The 23,579-nt window shown below is 43.4% G+C and overlaps 1 protein-coding gene across 1 annotated transcript in view; it reads right to left on the reverse strand.

Annotated features, from left to right (window-relative positions):
- The window catches only part of LOC311242078 (crystal protein), a gene marked incomplete at both ends in the record, with an annotated part of 33,184 nt that overhangs the window by 1,489 nt on the left and 8,116 nt on the right, over positions 1-23,579 (reverse strand). Inside the window, 8 exon segments of the mRNA XM_084331029.1 lie at positions 35-189; positions 192-378; positions 384-470; positions 12,138-12,310; positions 12,628-12,768; positions 14,298-14,416; positions 20,830-20,957; positions 23,070-23,203. Coding sequence (XP_084187155.1) covers positions 35-189; positions 192-378; positions 384-470; positions 12,138-12,310; positions 12,628-12,768; positions 14,298-14,416; positions 20,830-20,957; positions 23,070-23,203 — 1,124 coding nt within the window.

Consider the following 23,579-nt stretch of genomic DNA (forward strand, 5'->3'; position numbering starts at 1 on the left):
CAGCCCTATCGTCGTGCCCTCCCCTAATAGATGCCAGTTTGTCCCAGAAGTCACAGATGTGATCCCTGGTGCCCACCTGGGCGTGCGAGCGCACCGTCAGGTTCATGACTATCCAGCTGCTGGTGTCCGGGCGCGGCCACGCCGGGGGCCTCTGCTGGCGGCAGAAGGCGGTCTGCTGGACCCGCGAGACGGGTCGCCCGTGTGCGCGAACGCGCCCCAGTAGCACAGCACCCGGTTGGACAGCAGCTTCTCGGGCGGCGAGAACGTGAAGTTGGCCACGGAGGCCGTGTTGAACAGGAAGGGCAGCTCGGCGCCGTGACAGGCGTGGTCGTAGCAGCACGACATGCCCGACCAGATGCGGTGGTCCGACGCCACGTGTCGAACACGTACATCCACACCGCGCTGCCCGCCGCCGTACCAGCGCGCGCCGACTTACGGGAGGGGCACAGGAAGACGTAGTCGGTGACGATCTGAGGGAGGGTGAAGAGGGTGGGGGGGGGGGGGGGGGGGTAGGATAGGGTTAATTATAATGCTAAATGTGGTAGCAACATTCTATCAGGGGTATTGTATGATCTCATGATTACAAGAGAAACATGGTCCAGGTTGCAGGGAGAGCGGATTCCATCAGGATCAATTGCATACAATCAACATTGCGCACACACACACACACACACAACACACACACACACACACACACACCACACACACACACACACACACACACACACACACACACACACACACACACACACACACACACACACACACACACACACACACACACACACACACACACACACACACACACACACACACACACACACACACACACACACACACACACACACACACACACACACACACACACACACACACACACACACACACACACACACACACACACACACACACACACACACACACACACACACACACACACACACACACACACACACCACACACACACACACACACACACCCACACGCACACACACACACACACACACACACGCACACGCACACACACACACACACACGCACCACACACCACACACACACACACACACACGCACGCACGCACACTCTCTCTCTGGATAATGTTCATCTAATGGCTCAAATCAAATAACTTTAAGTGTCCCCCTCTCTCTCGCTCGCTCTCTCTCTCTCTCTCTCTCTCTCTCTCTCTCTCTCTCTCTCTCTCTCTCTCTCTCTCTCTCTCTCTCTCTCTCTCTCTCTCTCTCTCTCTCTCTCTCTCTCTCTCTCTCTCTGTCTGTCTGTCTGTCACACACATGCCAATAATGAGGACACTGCATTGATTTATATTCATTCCCATCCCCAGCCCCTAACCCTAACATAAATTGATATTGATCTCAAAATTGGCTTAAAAAAATGCCTGCAAGTGAGGTAGGTTTTGGGGAGCTTCTTAAAGGGAATGTCGCTTTAAAATAAGAATTCCAACATGTTGTTTCCACAACCCGGGGAAACAGTTGTGAACATGAGCTACTCTCTCTCTCTCCCAAAGCCAGAGAAGTAAGAGTCAAACTTTTAGTCATCAGGTATAAAGTCTGGGGCTGCTCCATAGATAATGAATGGGATAATGTCTGTTTGAGTTTTTAATACCCAAATGAGCTTTAGTCTTCAATTCATGACAGCCCCAATGATATTAATACCAAAGAACTTAATAACCTACTAGACACTTGAACATGTCTCAACATGTCTCATGGCTCCACCCACACACAGGGTCATACTCTAGATTTATTTATCACAAGGGGTTTTAAGTCATCGTTTGTTCTGGCGATTGATGTTTGCGCCATCTGACCATCTTTGCATCTTTCTGGAAATGTCGATTTCTCCTGACATTCTTATGAGATCACAAATGACACATCAATGAGAGGACAGTTTATGGAGACTGTCTCCCTGTCACGTGTCACCAAGATTTATCTCAGCCTCTGTTAATGACCTCTTAGACCACTTCAACTCTAAGATTGTGAATGTTATGGGTGACATTTCACCTGTTAGGATGAAGTCAACTTCTGGTAAGCAAAAAGCACCATGGAGAAATGCTGCCTGTGTAAAAATGCAGAAGAGCCGAGTGTAAAATGGCGGAAAACTAAAACTCCGCATTCACTATGAAATCTATAAAGAAAGACAGACTTCATTGCTTCAACGTGGAATTGAAAGGCTCTAGGCAAACATTCTTCTCTGACATCATCAACAAAAACATGAATAAGGATGCACGCCAATGTTGAGAGGCTGACCCCCCCCCCCCCACTCAAATAGCCTCGGAACTCCCATCCACTGACAAACTATCAGTAGTTCCTCATTAAACAAAAACATGTCACCACTGCAGTCGCATAAAGGTAAGCTGATAAACATGATAAACATGACCCACTTCAATGCTATTGATCACAAGACCCTGTACAACTCCTCAAGCCATCAACATGCTGCCTTGACACCCTGCCAACGAGTCTTCTCAAAAGCGTTTACAGCTGTCTGGCAACCGACTTACTACAAACAGTTAACAGCTCGCTCTTATCTGGCATTTTTCCAAATTGCAGTTATTAAACCCCTACTGAAAAAGCATAGCTTAGACACCTCTGTAATTAGTAACTATATACCTATATCAAACCTAAGCAAAATAATTGAGAAAATTGTCTACCAATAACTTTGGTAAATTCTTTTGACAAATCACGTTTTGACCCCACCACAGCCTTGAGAATGCTCTTATTAATTAAGGTACCAAATGATATTCGTATAAACATTGATTCCGGCACATTTTCAGTCATAGTGTTAATGACTCTTAGTGCTGCCTTTGATACTGTTGACGATTCTATACTAACTAGACAGACTGGGTTGGACTCTCAGGCATGGTCTTAGAGTGGTTTAGGTACTACTTTGTTTCCATTGACAACTTTGTATCTGAGCGAACCAGCATGACATGGGGGGGGGGGGGGGACCCAAAGGATCAATTATAAATAGCTCTCTCATCAACTCACCTATGGGAGACTGCAATTCGAAACTGGCCCCTGTAAATGCCCTAACCCAACCCCCTCCAATGTACAGTAAATGACCAAGTATGGTTTTGTCAATATTTCAATGTACAGTTTTGCTTGTACAGTTGGCCTTCCCTGAAAAAAAGGTAAGGTTTATCGTGGATAAGGGCTTTTTATAAGCATTGTGATTGAATGAACTGGTTATGTGCCTTTAACGTACACAATGGCTTTTCCAAAGCATTGTGATGTATGTGTTTTTATTATCCATATTATGTAAAGCACCTTGAATTGTCTCTGTATGTAATGTGAAATGTAAACTTGACTTGAAAAGAAACTGTAAAAAGGGCAAGCAAAACTGGCAGCAGGGGTACCAAAATAATTCTGTTAAAATACAGAAAGAATACTGGTCGACAGGACAGCATAAACTGTGGAAAAACAGTATTTTCTTTTCCCAGAATTTGATATATGACCTTATGAGCCTTCTCTTTCCTTAAAATAGTATCCATTTAACAGACATCAAATGTTAAACAAGAGAAATATCCACCAAAAAACACAGATTACTATCTTCAAAATTAGATATAGGATTATGATTTTACGATCAATATCCTTCTCCTTCCTTACAATCGTATCCAATTAACAGACATTAAACGTTAAAATAGGTAACCTTCGGCGGTTAGGTGGTGTAGCGGAGATTGCGTTCGTGCGAATCCAGCTCACAGCTCCGGGGTTGTCACCAGCTTGGCTGGCTGTTCACACTAATACAATTGGCTGTATTAGAGGGTGGGAGAAGCTGGCGGGGTGGGTCCGGGTCATTGTAAACAGCGACTCCTACAGTTCGGTCGGGGCGCCTGCTAAGCGCGGATAGGACCTGAGTGGGATAGTGTGATCCTTCCACACGCTACGCCCTCTCAGGGAGGATCCGCGCTGCCAGGTGAAAAGAAGCGGTTGATTGGCTGGACGTGTGTCGGAGGAAGCACGTGATAGCCTCCACTCTCCCAGATGATCTGACTGTGGGGGGTAAGTGCGCAGCGACCAGGAAGGGGATTGGGAATTGGCATACGACTAACATTGGGATGGGAGAAAATCGGAGGAAAATGGAGGGAGAAAAAGAGTAAAAAAAAAAAAAAAGAAGAAAATAGGTAACCTTCCACCAAAGAAATATGAAAATTACTATCTTAAAATGAGTTACAGCTATACAATTTTAATAGTCATTGCTTGTAAACATTATTGAACAGTATTTACAAGCAACTATGCAATATAGTTAAATGCTGAGAAATGTATTAGCTGCTCATCGGGAGCAGTGGGAGGAGCGGGAATCGAACTGGGAACCTTACGAATACCAGGCGACTGCTATACCTCCTGAGCCAGTCGCCCGACATATCTGTGATAACATGTTGTGCAGAGTTAAACCAAGTGGCGTTTATGAGTTATCAAACAAAATACAAGAGAATGCGGTCAGAAATATAACCACGGGTTAATTTAATTAGCATATCGCTTGTCCTTAACCAATCAGGACCTGACGAGGCCTTTGCACCTTACTTTCACCTTACTATTGCAGAAATAACTCTCCTCACTTGCTAATGTAAGTCACAAAATGACCTCTCTCTCTCTCTCTCTCTCTCTCTCTCTCTCTCTCTCTCTCTCTCTCTCTTTCTCTCTCTCTCTCTCTCTCACACCCTCTCTCTCTCTACCTCCTCTCCTCCCAACCTCACCCTCTCTCTACCTCCTCTCCTCCCAACCTCACCCTCTCTCTACCTCCTCTCCTCCCAACCTCACCCTCTCTCTACCTCCTCTCCTCCCAACCTCTCTCTCACCCTCTCTCTCTCTACCTCCTCTCCTCCCAACCTCACCCTCTCGCTCTACCTCCTCTCCTCCCAACCTCACCCTCTCTCGCTCTACCTCCTCTCCTCCCAACCTCACCCTCTCTCGCTCTACCTCCTCTCCTCCCAACCTCACCCTCTCTCTCTCTACCTCCTCTCCTCCCAACCTCTCTCTCACCCTCTCTCTACCTCCTCTCCTCCCAACCTCACCCTCTCTCGCTCTACCTCCTCTCCTCCCAACCTCACCCTCTCTCTCTCTACCTCCTCTCCTCCCAACCTCTCTCTCACCCTCTCTCTCTCTACCTCCTTTACTCCCAGTCACCCGCCCTTGCTTTCCACTTACGCCACCAGGTTTAAGTTTCAAACCAGATGCAATTAAATTAATACAGGAAGTGGATTTTCCTTCAAATTCAAACAAGGAAAAACATTTGGTGCAAAAAGGTTGTACTATGCAACCTATTGACAAGTAAAATGAGAATGAATATTCTGTCACGTGTGTGTGTGTGCAAGGAAATGGCAATTTATTTTTAAATGTTGAACCCCACCCTCTCCGACACCCCCACTCCACCTCTGTGACCCAGGGCAGCACACTGCCGGCTGACATTTGTGCTGACTCCCCTCCTCTCACGAGAGAGCTGTCCTTTTATGAGGAGAGCTTGGGTCCACTGTAGGCTGCATCCCCCCCCCCCCCCGCCGCAGCCTGTGAACCGCACCGCGAAACCGCAAATTAATAATAGGTATGTCTGGGAGTCCCGTCACCTCCCGACCCCTCGCCACTCCCAGAGGCTCTCACCCTCCGTCACTTTATATTCTAAACGTTGAGCCGGACTCGCCTGAGGCCGGACGTGTCATCTCTCACTTCTACCTCCGTTTGTCCTTGTGCTTAAGAGATGATGAAAGCTTCTTTTTATCAGCCTTGAACGACGAGACGTTTTTTTTTCACCGTCTTTACTCCCGTCTCCCTTATCCAGGAGGGCCGATCTCTCCTCCCATCACCACCGGGGGCCATGACGGAAGACTCATCTTATGTAGGAGTGGTGAGGCTGCATCCAAAGCAGACAATGCCACTCATCCCAGGTGGTCCTGTGCCTTGCCCATACAAATGAGTGCTGACGGGAGAAACTAGCGCTTTAGCGCACTCTATAGGTGAAAAGTGGGAGCTGCGTATTTCTCTGTCCCCAGGACCCAAGTGATTTGAGAGTACACCTCAGCAACGTTGCCATGCCAACAGGGCAATGCTGATGAGAGATGTTAAAACCTTTAATACGTAAGGTCACGTACGCCTATACTAATCACAGAACCAAAACTCTCCACCCGGTCGTTTGTCACAAGGCAATTCTCTGAAGAAATGTTCTATTCATAATATTCTCATGTGCTGTCATGCCTATATACCAATATGGCACAATCATAGGACATGGTTGCCATTTCATGACAATGACCTATCATTTGATCAAAATCACCTGTTGTTTGCCTCCCAAGATGTCGGGGATAGCATGCTATGTAAATGCTAAAAGAAACATGACCGACCTCAAAAAGAGTGATTCAGAGGACTATGCAGCGCTGACGGATCAAAATGACTGAGTGGTATCGAGTGATACGAGAGCGTGAGGATATTTAGATCCCTCGCTGGTCTCGTTAGCAGCTCAGTCAGAGGCCCGGGGAAATCTGACGGACAGAGCGATGGGTTCCTCGTTACGCTCCGAGGATCCTCCATCAGCCCTCCGCTAGCGGCCCGTACAGGCTGGGGAAATCGATGCAGACATGACAGAACGCCTCTCAAATCACTGACCCGGGCTGTGTGTGTGTGCGAGAGCGCAGGAGTGAGAGAAAGTAAACGACTATGTGCGAGTCAGCGTGTGTGGCTGTGTGTGTGTGAACCGAAAAAAAGATTGACGGCTCAGTGACTCAGCAGCGCTGTGATGTTTCGTCCTCTGCACCCCGTGACTGGATTCATGCACCGTAAAGTCACTGCCATATTTTGCTTGAGCAAATCAGACAGCTGATGATTGGTGATCCAATTGTTACACAACGAGAACAGACGTGGTAGGCCACACCCTTTGAACATCATTGCATTTTTTAAGTATTAAAAAGGAGTATTTTTAAAACAACACTGTTCAATATTACACTTACTGTAGACTTCTATATATTTTTACTGTATATTTTTTACTGTATATTTTATACTAGAATGTATATACATAACATACGAAATGTGAATCCCAGTCCGTACTCTATTATTATTATCTTATTCTTAGGCCTATTTTATTCTTATTCTTAGGCAATTTGTTTTGTTATTCTTATTCGTGACTTTGTTCTGTCTAAATGTTTACTGTGGGCGATTTGTAGTGTCAAATTTCCCTCTGGATGATTAAAGTATTTCTATTCTGGGGGGGGGGACTGTACATTGGAGGTGGTTGGGTGGGGGTTGGGTAGGTGGGGTGGGGGGGTAACTGTACATTGGATTATCGACGAAACCTTACTTGGTCCCAAGAAGAGGGTCTCGTGTATTATTGGGTTAGGACATTTACTGTACATTGGAGGAAGTTGGGTTAGGACATTTACAGTCTCCCGTAGGTGCTCTTTGAGAGTGGTTTTGAAAGTGGGTAGTGATTCACATTCCTTTACAGCTTTGGGTAGGGCGTTCCATATTGATGTGGCATAATTGCGAAACGTGTTTAGTCCCTTCTTTGAGCCGAATCTGGGTTTCACATGATTTGTGGAGCTCCCTCTGGTGTTGTGGTCGTGGTATTCACTGACCTTTGGGAATTATTTTGACATGTACATGGGTACCTTAGTCGTATAGTGTATCTTGTAGACCAGGCCCATTGCAAGTTGCTGTACTCTGTCGTCTACTCTAAGCCATCCTAGGTTGTCAAAGTGGGCAGGGGTGAGGTGGGTTCTAGGAGTAAGGTCAAGCAGTAGTCTGACCAGTTTGTAATTTTGTTTTTAGCGCATTTGAGGTGCTTTGGTACCATGAGGTGCAAGCATAGTCTTAGTACCCTTGAATGAGTGCTCCTGCCAGAGTCTTCAGGGTATTCTTGTTTACCAGAGAGGAGATCCGGTACAAGAATCTAGTTCGTTGGTTGACTTTTTTTTATTACATTGGATGCCATTTTGTCACAGGAAAGATTTGCCTCTAGGATGGAACCTAGGTATGTAATTTCATCTTTCCTTGTGACAATATTGTCACCCACTGTAACTGAGAAGCCGTCGGTCTTGCTGAGTTTGTTATTTGAACCAAAGAGAATGGACTCTGTTTTACCCAGGTGTAATGATAGTTTGTTATCAGTGAGCCAGGTGCAGATTTTGCCTAGTTCCGAGCTGAGGGTTTTTTCAACCTGTAACTTGTTCTTGTCAGAGACCAGCAGGGCTGAGTTGTCCGCGAACAGGAACAAGTTGCAGTCACAAGCTGACGACATGTCATTTGCATAAATTAGGAACAGTAGCGGTCCTAGTATGCTTCCTTGTGGAACACCACAGCTCACTGGGAGGGGGGGGGATAGAGTACCGTTTACCTCCACCATCTCTTCTCTCCCCTCAAGGTAGGATTGCATCCAGCTCACTGATAAACTATCAAAACCAATTGCTTTTAGCTTGTCAATCAGAATTGAGTGACTGACTGACTGACTGACTTCCCATTATCGGAACACATGTGTGAGTGTCGTGGCTGGGGCCGGTTTAACCTTGCCTGGTCTTGTTTCACTCACTCTCCTTCGTGAATTAGATGCAGCGTTGCTACTGTAGATTGATTGACATTTTTATTAACAGATTGCAGAATGGGTACATTACAGTATGGCTCAATACACACAATTGTTAAGGGGATGAAGACCAGAGAAAGACTTTCGTCTTGTTTACATCAGGGTCCCCCATTTTCAATTCATAATGACATTTATAACATACACAACATACAGATATATATCATGACATACATGACATACAGATATCCAGTACTGTTACATTTATGACATACAAGATATACAAATATACAGTACTGTTTAACAGAGATCCTAACCGAAACTATATACATTTGAGGGGGAGGGAACTGTACATTAGGAGGGGGTTGGACATTTATGGGGGCCAGTTTCGAATTCCAGTGCTCTTTGAGGGCGGTTTTGAAGGTGGGTAGGTGTAAAGAAGGTGGGAATTCAAGGTAGCCATTTAGTGAATCACATGCCATGCATCAGGCACTTGAGTGGAGACATCAGAGGGAGTAACATCCTTGGAATGCAACACAGGGAGTCAGTGTTAAACTCACATGCTTAAAATCGAATCAAAAGGTCAGCAAGCTTCTCTGGGCTGTAAAATGTCTCAAATTCAAGAGCTTTTCACCGCAGAGGGCCTTGCCAGGGTGAAGGAGAACTGAACACGTCTTTAACACATTGGGTGCCAACAACGAGATATCTCGTTGTTGGCCGGCATGCGTTGGTTGCCAACAACGAGATTTCTCGTTATTTAATCGTTATTTCTTTTATTAGCAATATCCATTCATTTTTCATCCGTCCAGCCTGACATTATCATTGGGACTGACTCTGAGCTTGAAAAGGGAAAATACCTCCCACTATCGTCTCCCGGATGGTAATGCACATCATTGGATTGGAGTCTATGGGAAAATGCATCAGGAAAAAACTCCGCCCCAGGGTTTCCCCACCTCTGGAAAGCAGTGTCGTGTTACCGGATACATAGCGAGGCTGGAAGCAGTTTGGATCATGCGTTTCAGACTATAACGTTGGATCAATAAACGCGATCAATATTTGGAATGGCGATCAGGAATTGGATTAATCTTTTTGCAGAACATCTGATCTGAAGAAAGGAATCTATTTTACCAGTTTTGGGTTAATCAGATGTTTTTTCACAGCGGTCACAATGTGTGTGTGTGTGTGTGTGTGTGTGTGTGTGTGTGTGTGTGTGTGTGTGTGTGTGTGTGTGTGTGTGTGTGTGTGTGTGTGTGTGTGTGTGTGTGTGTGTGTGTGTGTGTGTGTGTGTGTGTGTGTGTGTGTGTGTGTGTGTGTGTGTGTGTGTGTGTGTGTGTGTGTGTGTGTGTGTGTGTGTGTGTGTGTGTGTGTGTGTGAGGAGGAAGCTGCATGCTATCCATGAGAACCCCTGCCACCCCCTCTATGATGAGCTGACCGCAATGCGGTCCACGTTTAGCCACAGACTCATCCCCCCCCGACATACCACAAAGTGCTTTGGTCAGTCCTTTGTGCCGGTGGCAATCAGGCTCCACAACCAAGCAGGGCCAGGACGGGCCAACTGCCGTGGACTGGAGGAGCTGGGTTGTGGACTGTAACCAATTAATTTTATTATTTAACAACACATTCATGATTGGACTTGTTTCTTTTTCACCACTCTTTTTTAGCTCTTTTTAGTCCTATTTTAGCTATTTTTATCCATGTGTACTTGTCCATCTTGTTTTAACACATGTATGTTATGTATAAACTGTTTTTAATTGCTGTTTTTAAATTGCTGTTACGCTGCTTATGCTGTAAAGGACATCTTAATCTCCCCTCTGGGATAAATAAAGGTTTTCAATTCAATATTGGTTACTGTGTGATTAATAGTAGCAGTATTGGTTACTGTGTGATTAATAGTAGTAGTATTGGTTACTGTATGATTAATAGTAGCAGTATTGGTTACTGTGTGTGATTAATAGTAGCAGCATTGGTTACTGTATGATTAATAGTAGTAGTATTGGTTACTGTGTGATTAATAGTAGCAGTATTGGTTACTGTATGATTAATAGTAGTAGTATTGGTTACTGTGTGATTAATAGTAGTAGTATTGGTTACTGTATGATTAATAGTAGTAGTATTGGTTACTGTATGCTTAATAGTAGTAGTATTGGTTACTGTGTGATTAATAGTAGGACTCCCTTGGTGTTGAAACAGTACATATAATTTAATTTTGCAATAAAAGGTGTGGGGCCCTGTGGGTTAAAGGCCCTGATATTGTGGGTTAAAGGCCCTGTGATCATAAATCACTCAAGCAAATTGAATGTGCATTATGCTTCATGTTTTGATTTGTGACTACTGTCTTAAATCGGAAATGTGGGTGGTTTCAGCTACATATGTGTATCAGTGAAAATAAAATAAACGTAAACAAAGAGGCGTATGGACATGTTAGATCCTAATGTGAAGAACTGTGTGATTTGATGTTCTATGCCTTGCCTTTTGTCTGTTTGGCTGCTGTCTATTTTTTTTATTTAAATTTTTATACTTTTTTTCCCCCTTCTTTTTCCATTTTTCTCCCCTCCCAATGTTAGTCGTTATGCCAATTCCCAATCCCCTTCCTGGTCGTTGCGCACTCTACCCCCTACCGTCGGTCCGGGAGGGTGGAGACTATCACATGCTTCCTCCGATACATGTGTACCCAGCCCACCGCTTCTTTTCACCTGGCAGCGCGGACTCTCACTGGGAGAGTGTAACATGTGGAAGGATCACACTACCTCCCTCCAGATCCTTCCCTCGCTGTGCAGGCGCCCCGACCGAACTGTAGGAGTCACTGTTTACAACGACCCAGACCCACCCACCGGCTTCCCTCCCGCTGACTCTGCCAATCGAGCCAGTATGACGGCCGGCCAAGCCGGAGGCAACGCTGACAGCCGGATTCGATACCAGTGTCTCTTGCGTTGGTGATGAGCGCTTAGTCCACTGCGCCACCCAGCTGCCCCGCTGCTGTCTATTTTATACTTGTTTTATGTCTGCACTTTTTTGTAAATGATGTGCTCATTTTATGCCAATTTTGTATGCCTGTCCTTTTTGCTGCTGTGAAGCACTTTGGGCTGTAATTCTTGTATGAAAGGTGCTATACAAATGCAATAGCAGTAGTATTGATTACTGTGTGATCAATATTAGTATTGGTTACAGATTGTGATGATTAACAGTAGTATTGGTTATTGTGTGATCAATATTAGTATTGGTTACAGCTTGTGATCAATAGCCATTAGCCATGGTATTGGTTACTGTGTGATCAATAGCAGTAGTATTGGTTACTATGTGATCAATATTAGTATTGGTTACAGATTGTGATCAATAGCAGTAGTATTGGTTACTGTGTGATCAATAGCAGTAGTATTGGTTACTGTGTGATCATCAATAGCAGTAGTATTGGTTACTGTGTGATCAATAGCAGTAGTATTGGTTACTGTGACACCATGTACCTGCTGTCAAATCAAAACTCTGCAGGAAAACAAGATTATTACCAGAAGTACTGGGTGTCGAACACAACACCTACAAGTGTAGATAACATACCGCGGCGAGGAACAAGCACTGTTTTGACCCTGAACAGGAAACCAATCTAATGACCTTTCCCTTCTCGGCGCAGGCCTTACCTGAGCTAACATTCCCCTGCGGTCGGCATCCTTGTATAGGGGAAGGTACTTGTGCAGGACACGAAGGGCGTGGTGTTTAAAGATGGTCGTGGTGTAAACGATGCACTCCACGGCGGACACAGGCTTGGTGAAGACGCCGTACACGAAGATCACCCCTTCTTCCGAGGTGGTGCCTGGAAGTTAGAACAACACAGCCTCAGTACAAACAGAACCAGATGGTTTTCTATAGTCTAGACTGAGGTTCATACTGGCCATGGAAGTGTGTGCGTGCGTCCGCCCGTCCGTCCGTCCGTCCGTCCGTCCGTCCGTCCGTCTGTCCGTGTGTGTGTGTGTGTGTGTGTGTGTGTGTGTGTGTGTGTGTGTGTGTGTGTGTGTGTGTGTGTGTGTGTGTGTGTGTGTGTGTGTGTGTGTGTGTGTGTGTGTGTGTGTGTGTGTGTGTGTGTGTGTGTGTGTGTGTGTGCGTGCGTGCGTGCGTGCGTGCGTGTCTCACCGAGGAGCACCGGTTTCTCTTTCTGCCAGTGACCCTTCTGGAAGGCCTTGACGGCCTGTTCTTTAATCAGCTCTTTATCAATGTAAGGCCCCCAGGTCTCAAACATCTCCAGAAACCTGAATGGGTTTATCACCTTGGAACCTGAGAAAGACATATATGGAGAGAGAGAGAGAGAGAGAGAGAGAGAGAGAGAGAGAGAGAGAGAGAGAGAGAGAGAGAGAGAGAGAGAGAGAGAGAGAGAGAGAGAGAGAGATGGTTAAATAATAGAGGAAGAGCACGTATGAGAGAGAGATGCCAACATTTGTTAGCGTATAATGTGTGTTCCGCTATGGTAAATGTGACTGCAACAATAAGTGTATTAGTATACTAGCCAGTAGGGATGTCCGATATTATCGGCCGACCGATATTATCGGCCGATATCGGCAGTAAAATGTGATATCGGAAAATATCGGTATCGGTTTAAAAAAAGAAAAAAACAATAACAATATTTGTTATATATCTATCCAGTGAAATGATTAGTTACCTGAAATTATTCCGTTTTTTGGGTTGGGAAACCCTGCATATATCGGTATCGGTTGATATCGGTTGATATCGGTATCGGAAATTAAGAGTTGGACAATATCGGAATATCGGTATCGGTAAAAAAGCCAATATCGAGCATCCCATACTGTCTCTACACCTGTATCACTGTACATATTATACTACAACTCTGCACATACACTCGGTAGTACTAATTTGTATATTTTGTAACCAGTTTAATCACCTGTACACATGTATATTGCTATTGCACTTTACTGTTATATTTGCACTCTGGTTGGATGCCAAACTTTTTTCCGTTGTACTGTGCTGTATAATGACAAAAACATTTGAATCTAATCTAATCTAATCTAATCTAATCTAATCTAATCTAATCTAATCTAATCTAATCTAATCTAATCTAATCTAATCTAATCTAATCTAATCTAATCTAATCTAAAATGCCTACATTTTCTAGTGTGTAATGTGTGTTCCTCTATGGTAAATATGACTGCAACAATAACTGTATTACTGCAGCAACAGTTGACTACTACTGGGCTGGACACAATACCACCATTTATATTTTTAATGTTTGATTTTTCTTTCCTTTTTCCTTTTGCAGGTTAACATTACCAGTGATATGGTGTGCAGGCCCATATGTTTGATGATGTTGATGTTTGAATATCAACATACAGCCAAGGGCTTTCTGCAGATTTGATCAATAAAGTGAATGATAAAAATGTATTCCAACTACTCTCTTTTCTGACTTGACAATGATATATCGAAATATGACTAGACAAAGGGATAATTCGATATGAGGAACATTATGATGTCATTGTCCATATATACCCGAATTGTGACTAAAAGGTACTTTTTTGTAAATAAAACAAGAATGAAGTAGCGCAATAATAACATGAATGGCAGTGTATTATCTCAATATTGAGAATCCCACACCAGTAAATCACCTGTGGAATAACTAAGTGTGAGACTGCATGCCCGGACACAGGGATGCTGGGTAGTGGGCACAGAACAATTCTTGCCCTACAAGATGTTTTCAGCTCTAGTATGTGACCAGCAGAAATACTTCAGATCATTGTGTTAACAGTCTATTTAGTGTGTCAATATTCGGTTAGTGAAGCCTGGTGGTGTCCTACTTGATTTCATCTGGGCAGCGAGGACAGCCTGGGGACTGAGGGACAGAAGGCACACAATGTCGCCCACGGTGCAGTTGGCCTGCTTGGCAAAGTCCTTGCCCAGCTTCAGGGACTCATGCCTGGCAAAGAAAAGACACGCTGAGAGAGAGAGACAGAACTGGAGAAAGACAGAACTGGAGAAATACTTGATATACTGTAGAGTGTAGACACTAGGGGTGTAACGGTACACAAAAACCACGGTTCGGTACGTACCTCGGTTTTGAAGTCAAGGTTCGGTACAGGTTTTCGGTACAGTGGGGGAAAGTTTGGCTTTCCATGTTCCACTCAGGGGTGATGTAGTGTGCAGCAACTAATTGTACTTGTAGGGCTGTCAACGAATATTCTATATTGAAATTAATAATCCACTTGTAAAAAAAATTATTATATTAATAATTATAATTATATTAGATTGTGAAAAAAAACAGCCCCCCAGTGGGCGTGGGCATGAATGCGCTGCATGACAGATAGGAGACACGCGGCGCCATTGAGCTGAACAACGTGCGAGTAGTAATAATGAACGAGTTCTGCACGTGTGGTCGTTAGTGGTTAACATACCGTTGTATTCGTTCGGTACACAGCCGTACTGAAAGGTCCAGTACTGAAACGGTTCGGTACGGATACGTGTACCTTTACACCCCTATAGTAGACACTGATCAATTTATTTATAGCCTATATATATTGAATGCATCTGTTATATCACAGATATATTTACCAATGGTACCCAACATTTTTTATAAAACATCACATCTGTAAAATGACTTGGTTTAAGGCGAGACAGCACCCCCTGATAGGGAAAGAAAATATTTGAATAGATATCACTATGAAACTTTCCCAGTTTGTTATGTACATATAAACTAAGAAAAAATATATTGCAAGTTTTCTGAATTTTATGTTTATATATGCAAATGAGCCACTTCCCCCATTAAATATGCACACATTTGCATGTATCGCCAAGTCTCGCATCACCAACATGGATAATGCCAGATTCAAAAACTTGGTTTCATTTTGTTGATACATTCAAAACGAAACTTTGTATAGAGAGACTTTGTGGCTATGTCCTCTTATCAGCCCATACATCAGGAAATACTGTCTACTGTCATAAAAAAACACATAGTTTTGGTATAAAATGTACTATAAGCCCAACTATAGAATGATATATATCAACAAACCCTTCTATAGAAAGAAGCATAATATGGATGGGAAGAAATGTGGAAAGTTTGGTGTGTGTAGGTACTAGGGAAAATGGAGTTCCAAGACTTTGTGTGTAAATAAAATGCATTAAAGCTAGTTTTTCAGAAAACAACCTCAAAGTTTCGTATTGTAAAATGCCATAATTATTTTTTGAAACAGCTATTTACAAATACAACACCCAATCAAACCATTAGTAATAGACAACCTAAACACATGCCTGATAACTGAATAACATAATAATAATGATGTTATTGAACTGAACAGAACTACACACAGGCTACAAACAAACAGTGTAGTAACAGTGTAGTACCCTCTAATAGGCAAAACAAATATTTGAATAGATATCACTATGAAACTTTCCCAGTTTGTTATGTACATATAAACTAAGAAAGAATATATTGCTATATAGTTTTCTGAATTTTATGTTTATATATGCAAATGAGGCACTTCCCCATTAAATATGTGCACATTTATGGATGCAATCAGGCTAAATGAAGTCAAATAAACAACTAAATGTGTGTTATTGATGTTTTATTGTCACTAGTTTATAGTGACAGGCGAGGCCTTTAACCTTGAACTGGAGAGTCTGGACTGGTCAGATGAACTCAATGGTACACTGGTTGAAGAAACTTGGCTTGGCTTCAAAACCAAATTTTCATCAATACTAAACAAAATGGCCCCCCTAAGAACCACCAGGGTAAAAAATCGCGCTGAGCCATGGATGCACACTGAAATACTGACCGCTATGAAAGCCAGAGACAAAAAATGCTCTGAGTTTCGTAAAAGTCAGTCAAAGCTTACCAAAAGCACGAGCAGTGAACTCCAAGACCACGTGACTGAACTCAAACTAGAAAGAAACAGACTAAGAAATGACGTAAACTCCATGATCAAAACTGCAAAAAGAAATTTCATCAATGACAAAACCGAGGAAAACAAAAATAAACCACGTGAACTTTGGAAATTACTCAACAATCAACTAGGCTGCAGTAAAAAACTCAAAACCAGGTTCTCAAACATAAACATAAAGACGGACAACACGCTCATCACAGACAAGCTGGATGTAGCCAATTACTTAAACACTTTCTTCACAAACATAGCCACAACACTGGTAAACAAACTACCCTCCCACTCAGGGCAGTATGGGGTAGAACACATAGTAGCATACTACATGAACCTAGGCGTCCACAAAGACGACTTCAAACTGGAAATAGTAACTACAGATGAGGTACTCAAAAAACTGAGCGCCCTCCAACCAAACAAGGCCACTGGCCATGACAACATCCCCTCCAAATTCCTCAGAGACTCAGCAGCAGCCATCACCCCAGTCATCACACACATAATAAACCTCTCCATAAAACAGGGACACGTCCCCAAGGACTTCAAAATTGCGAGAGTAACACCCCTGCACAAAAAGGGCAGCAAATTAGACCCGGGTAACTACCGCCCTGTTTCTATCCTTACATCCATCTCGAAAGTCATGGAAAAAATAGTATACGAACAGATCAAAAAGTACCTCGCGGAAAAAAATCTAATCTACGAATTCCAATCTGGCTTCAGAACATCCCACTCCACTGACACATGCCTTCTCTACTTGAACGACCACATCAAACAAGAGGTGGACGCGGGCAAATACTGCGGCATGGTCATGCTGGACCTACAAAAGGCCTTCGACACTGTCAATCACACCATTCTGATTGACAAGCTAAAAGCAATTGGTTTTGATAGTTTATCAGTGAGCTGGATACAATCCTACCTGGAGGGGAGGGAACAGATGGTGGAAGTAAACGGTACCCTATCCCCCCCCCTCACAGTGAGCTGTGGTGTTCCACAAGGAAGCATACTAGGACCGCTACTATTCCTAATTTATGCAAATGACATGTCGTCAGCTTGTGACTGCAACTTGTTCCTGTTTGCGGACGACTCAGCCCTGCTGGTCTCTGACAAGAACAAGTTACAGGTTGAAAAAGCCCTCAGCTCGGAACTAGGCAAAATCTGCATATGGCTCGCCGACAACAAACTATCATTACACATGGGCAAAACAGAGTCCATTCTCTTCGGTTCAAATAACAAACTCAGCAAGACCGACGGCTTCTCGGTTACAGTGGGTGACAATATTATCACAAGGAAAGATGAAATTACCTACCTGGGTTCCATCCTAGAGGCTAATCTTTCCTGTGACAAAATGGCATCCAATGTAATAAAAAAAGTCAACCAACGAACGCGATTCTTGTACCGGATCTCCTCTCTGGTAAACAAGAATACCCTGAAGACTCTAGCAGGAGCACTCATTCAAGGGTACTACGACTATGCTTGCACCTCATGGTACCAAAGCACCTCAAAGGCACTAAAAAACAAATTACAAACATCTCAAAACAAGCTAGTCAGACTACTACTTGACCTGACTCCTAGAACCCACCTCACCCCTGCCCACTTTGACAACCTAGGATGGCTTAGAGTAGACGACAGAGTACAGCAACTTGCAATGGGCCTGGTCTACAAGATACACTACGCGACCAAGGTACCCATGTACATGTCAAAATACTTCCCAAAGGTCAGTGAATACCACGATCACAACACCAGAGGGAGCTCCACAAATCATGTAAAACCCAGATTCGGCTCAAACAAGGGACTAAACACGTTTCGCAATTATGCCACATCAATGTGGAACGCCCTGCCTAAAGCTGTAAAGGAATGTGAATCACTACCCACCTTCAAAAACACTCTCAAAAAACACCTACGTGAGACTGCAATTCGAAACTGGCCCCTACAAATGTCCTAACCTAGTTGTACAGTAAATGACCAAGTAAGGCTTTGTCAACATTCCAATGTACAGTGTAAAATGTGTGTGTGTCCCCTACCCAACCCCCCCCCCCCCCCCCCCCCACCTCCAATGTACAGCCCTCACCCAACCCACCCAACCCCACCCCACCAACCTCCTCCAATGTACAGTTTCTACGCCAAATGTATATACACTCCTTTTCTGGACACTTTTGTATCACAAACAGTACTGTATTTGCAAATCTGATATGTCATAAATGTATAGATGTAGCAGTACTGTCTATCTGTATGTCATGTATGTCATATATGTTATGATGAATTGAAAATGGGGGACCCTGGTGTAAACAAGACGAAAGTCTTTCTCTGGTCTGCATCCCCTTAACAATTGTATGTATTGAGATGTACTGTACTGTACCCATTCTGCAATCTGTTAATAAACTTTTCAATCAATCAATCAAAGACATGTTTAGGAAGCAAAATATAACAAAATCTCAATATCGTCGGAAAAAAAGCAAAAAGGCCTTAAGATTAGTAATGTCCAGGCGGCTGGGTGGCGCAGCGGACATTGCGCTAGTCACCAACGCACAAGACACTGGTATCAAATCCGGCTGTCGGCGTTGCCTCCGGCTTGGGCCGGCCATCATACTAACTCAATTGGCAGAGTTAGCGGATGGGAAGTCGATGGGTGGTAATCTGGACGTTGTAAACAGCGACTCCTACAGGTCGGTTGGGGCGCCTGCACAGCAGAGACAGGAAAATGGCGGGGGTAGTGTGAGCCTCCTACACGTTACTCCTCGCCAAATGAGAGTCCGCGCTGGCAGGTGAAAAGATGCGACTGGCTGCCTACACATGTATCGGAGGGGACATGCGATGGGCTTCTATTCTCCCTACAATTAGCCAGTGGGGGGCAAATGCGAGCAACGTTCAAGACAGGGGAGGGGAGAATAGACCTATCTCAAACCCTGCCCTCTTTTCTTGATCCTGATTGGAGGATCAAGAAAAGGGGCAGGGTTTGAGATAGGTCTATTGGCACGGCTAAATTGGGATGGGAGAAAAATTGAAAAAGAGGAGAAAAAGTGGATCAAAAGAAAAGAAAGTTAGTAATGTCCAGCCCGGCTGGGGGTAGCCATGCTCTAGTACGCTGCAGTTTCGTTGGAATTGTGTCTCAATTGTATTTCGTGACAACTCTCTGTTTACTATAGGCAACCTTTCAAATTCAAACCATCGACTGTGATACACACGCTGAAGCCATTAACCTTTAAAAAACAGTCTGTGCTGGCTTTGGCCAAGTCTGGCCAGGTGGCGAAAAAGACAGGTTTTTGCCAGGTTCTAAAGACAATAGAGACGCTGGCTGTGTGCCAGACAGGTCACAGCATGGCTCAGGCGGGGCGACAATGGCTCGGGAGGTAGAGCAGTTGTCTGGTAATCCGGAGGTTCCCAGTTCGATTCCCACTCATCCCGGGAAGCGTGTCAATGTGTCCTTGAGTAAGACACTTAACCCCTAACTGGTCCCGATGAGCAGGTTGGCACCTTGCATGGTTGCCTTTGCCATCGATGTGTGTGTGAATAAGTAAAATGTGAGGAACATTGTAAAGCGCTTTGGATAAATACACCATTTAGATTTATCATTTACCATTTAAACCCTGGCCAGTAGAGACGAGACAGTTTAACAGTTCTGTAAATATACAGTACACAGGTTTGGCATCGTTATATAGAGACAAATGATGGAACACTCTGTATTCTAGTGTAGACTGATGGGGTGTTGACAGAGTTGGAGAGGTTTGTCAAACTCACTCCTCATAAAAACTACCCTTCAACCAAACCAAGGTCACCCTTTTGATTTGGCTCCATCTGTATCGCTGCTGCCTTCCGCGCTGGCAAGCACTGGACTCGCGTGTTCAAAACTGGGCCAAAGCCAAGGTACAGGAGGTTTCAACCTTGGAGAGGGAGCTACGGTCGTCGCTAGTGTGAGCGACAGATATAACAGAAGCACACCATCAGGAGAAACCCCTGTGTCTTCCAGGGGTGTAAAGTACTTGAGTAATTGTACTTTGTTACAATACTTAAGTACTGTTTTGGGGGATTTGTACTTTACTCGAGTATTATTAGGTTTGTATACTTGTACTTTTACTCAATTACATTTCAGAGAAAACAAACATACTTTTTACTCCTTACATTTAAAATGCAGACCTACAAAGTACAAAGTACAAATCTTGCAGGTCCAACTATTTTAATTCGTATATTTGTTTCAATCAAATCCCCATCAATGGAATATTAACCCGCCCATACCCATGCTGATTGGTCCTTGTGCAAAACTAGAAAGTGGGGATATTTTATTAAACACCTGCTATCAGAAGAATACAGTCAGAAAAAAAGTTGAAACTTTTTTACTTTTACTCAAGTGTGTTTTTAGCCAGATACTCTGACTTTTACTTGAGTACGATTTTGAGACGGTACCCATACTTTCACTTTAGTATAATTTCTGGGTACTTTTTACACCCCTGGTGTCTTCTCAGGTCCTCACCTGGTCTTCAGAGGGATGGAGAAGGGGAGGCTCTGGAAGATAGCTTGTTTGAACAGTGGCTTACTGCTCTGGATCATGAGGTGGAGACTCACCGATTGGGCCCCTGCACTCTCCCCAAATATGGTCACCTGACAGGAAGGAAAGAATACACAGTCTCAGTATATACTGTAGATTAGCGGCTCTCAACCTGGGGGTCGCAAAAAAAGATATATTACAAACACATCATCGTATTCATAATGCTTGGTATAGGTGCTTTTTTCTTGTGAAATAATAATGAATATCTGAAAGGTGCACTTCACCAAAAAACAATGCTAATTTATTTTGCACACAGTTTGACAGTTAATTAATTCAAATTAAGTTAATTAATTTGAATATGGTCACCAGTGATGTCATCGGGAACATTGAATCCTTGTGTTGTGTTAATCACAGCACTGTGAAATGATGTTGATTATAAACAACAATACCTTGTCTTATAGGGACTGCTGCCTTATCATTTCATTGATCTATAAATAATTAAAGGGATTTGGTGTCCCCAATGACATCACCGGTGGCCGTATTCAAACTAATTTACTGGTGTTATTTGGTGATGTGCCCCTTTGAGTCTAAAGTCCCTTGATCATTAATAATCAAGTTAAATCATAAATATTTGTCATAATTCACTATTCTGTCTGACTATGGTATACAGTGAGTAGATAATGGATTCACATAGTTTTCCCTCCAATTGCCACAAAGCATAATCACATAATGACATAGTTGATGCTATAAAAAAAAAATGCCAACATTGAACAAACGTTTAATTTCACGTCGACGGACATTATTAAAAGGCCACAATGAATAAACAGCACACGTGCACAGCTTGAATTAATTCCTTACATTAGGAAACGGACAAATAGCACTTCAGAAACTAGAGCCTGTGATTATGTGCAATGCTGTGGTTAACCCTTTCACTGCCACACTACCAAATGGTTAACCCTTTCACCGCGACAATACACAGAAGGTTAACCCTTTCACTGCCACACAACAGCACTTCTTCCACCCCTCCCTCACTACATTTACATTATGTTTATATTTGCCTTCCTAGTTTCTTTAAGGTCACTCTTCAGCATGTGTCTAAGACCAAATCTTCGGAGTTGTTAGTTTTCCCACATTTTAAGATCAATCTTATATTTCCTTTTGATTGAAGCATCGTTCTAGTTATGCATTCTCATATTGTACAGGTGTCTCTGTCTTACGTACATTTTTTATATCAATAGACTTCCAAAAGTGCCTTTTCTATATTTTGCACAAAATACTTCTTCCGTGGGACCACCAGTCAGATATTTTGTTGTGGTTTTATACTTTGAGCTACTAATGACTTTATACAGTAAACAGACTATTTTTCTGTATATGTGTATCTGTTGTTTCATCATAATCAACAATAAAGTTGTCATAATTCCCTGGTGATGTGTTTTTGAATGGGTGTGTGATCATTGGTGCCCTGTAGGTGGGACTGTTGTTCCCTCAATTAGGCTAGACGTTTGGCCCTTTCACTACCACACTACAGAGGGTTAACCTTTCACTACCACACTACCACACTGTGGTGGTGAAAGGGTTCACCTTCTGTAGTGTGATTGTGAAATGGTTAACCCTTTGTGGTGTCGCAGTGAAAGGGTTAATGAATGTCTTTCCCCATTCACAGTATGTGAGACATAACCATATATAATTATTTTGTATCACAAACAGTACTGTATTTGTAAATCTGGTATGTCATAAATGTATAGATGTAGCAGTACTGTCTATCTGTATGTCATGTATGTCATATATGTTATGATGAATTGAAAATGGGGGACCCTGATGTAAACAAGACGAAAGTCTTTCTCTGGTCTGCATCCCCTTAACAATTGTGTGTATTGAGCCGTACTGTATTGTACCCATTCTGCAATCTGTTAATACAATTGTCAATCAATCAATCAATCAATCAATCAATCAATCAGCAGGTTAACCCTTTCACTGCCACACTACAGAAGGTTAACCCTTTACTATCACACTACTAGTGTTAACCTTCTGTAGTGTGGCAGTGAAATGGTTAATGATTGTGTGTGTGTGCGTGTGCGTGTGCATGTGCGTGTGTGTGTGTGTGTGTGTGTGTGTGTGTGTGTGTGTGTGTGTGTGTGTGTGTGTGTGTGTGTGTGTGTGTGTGTGTGTGTGTGTGTGTGTGTGTGTGTGTGTGTGTGTGTGTGTGTGTGTGTGTGTGAGCTTGCCTTGCTGGGGTTACCTCCGAACACAGCGATGTTCTGTTGGACCCAGAGGAGAGCTGCCTGCTGGTCCAACACCCCATAATTCCCTGTAGCCTGTGTCCGGGCATCCTTTCCCGACACCAGGAACCCAAACGCACCTTTAAATCATCACAGGAAGTCACACCGTCAGCAGGGAAATGTAGACGAGTCCTCCATCCTTGAAATTACCATTCCGATATCTGCTCTTGTTTCGTATTGGACTTTTAAGGAATGCAGTGCAAAGCAATGTGCATGTTAACAAGGGCACAACTTTAGTTTGAGAAGTGGGGGGGGGGGGCACACAATTATTATGGGATGGGAAATATGTGTGCGCAATGATTATTTCGTGCGTGTGAAGAACGCACGCGCGTGAAGCTCAAAACATACCCACAACGATTTCCACTTCCATAAATGTTTACATTACTCCTCTCGACATTAACCGCTCTGAATGAATGAATGGATGAATGAATGAATGAATGAATGAATGAATGAATG

This window comes from Notolepis coatsorum, assembly GCF_963971535.1.
Source record: "Notolepis coatsorum genome assembly, chromosome: 15".
NCBI lineage: Eukaryota > Metazoa > Chordata > Actinopteri > Aulopiformes > Paralepididae > Notolepis > Notolepis coatsorum.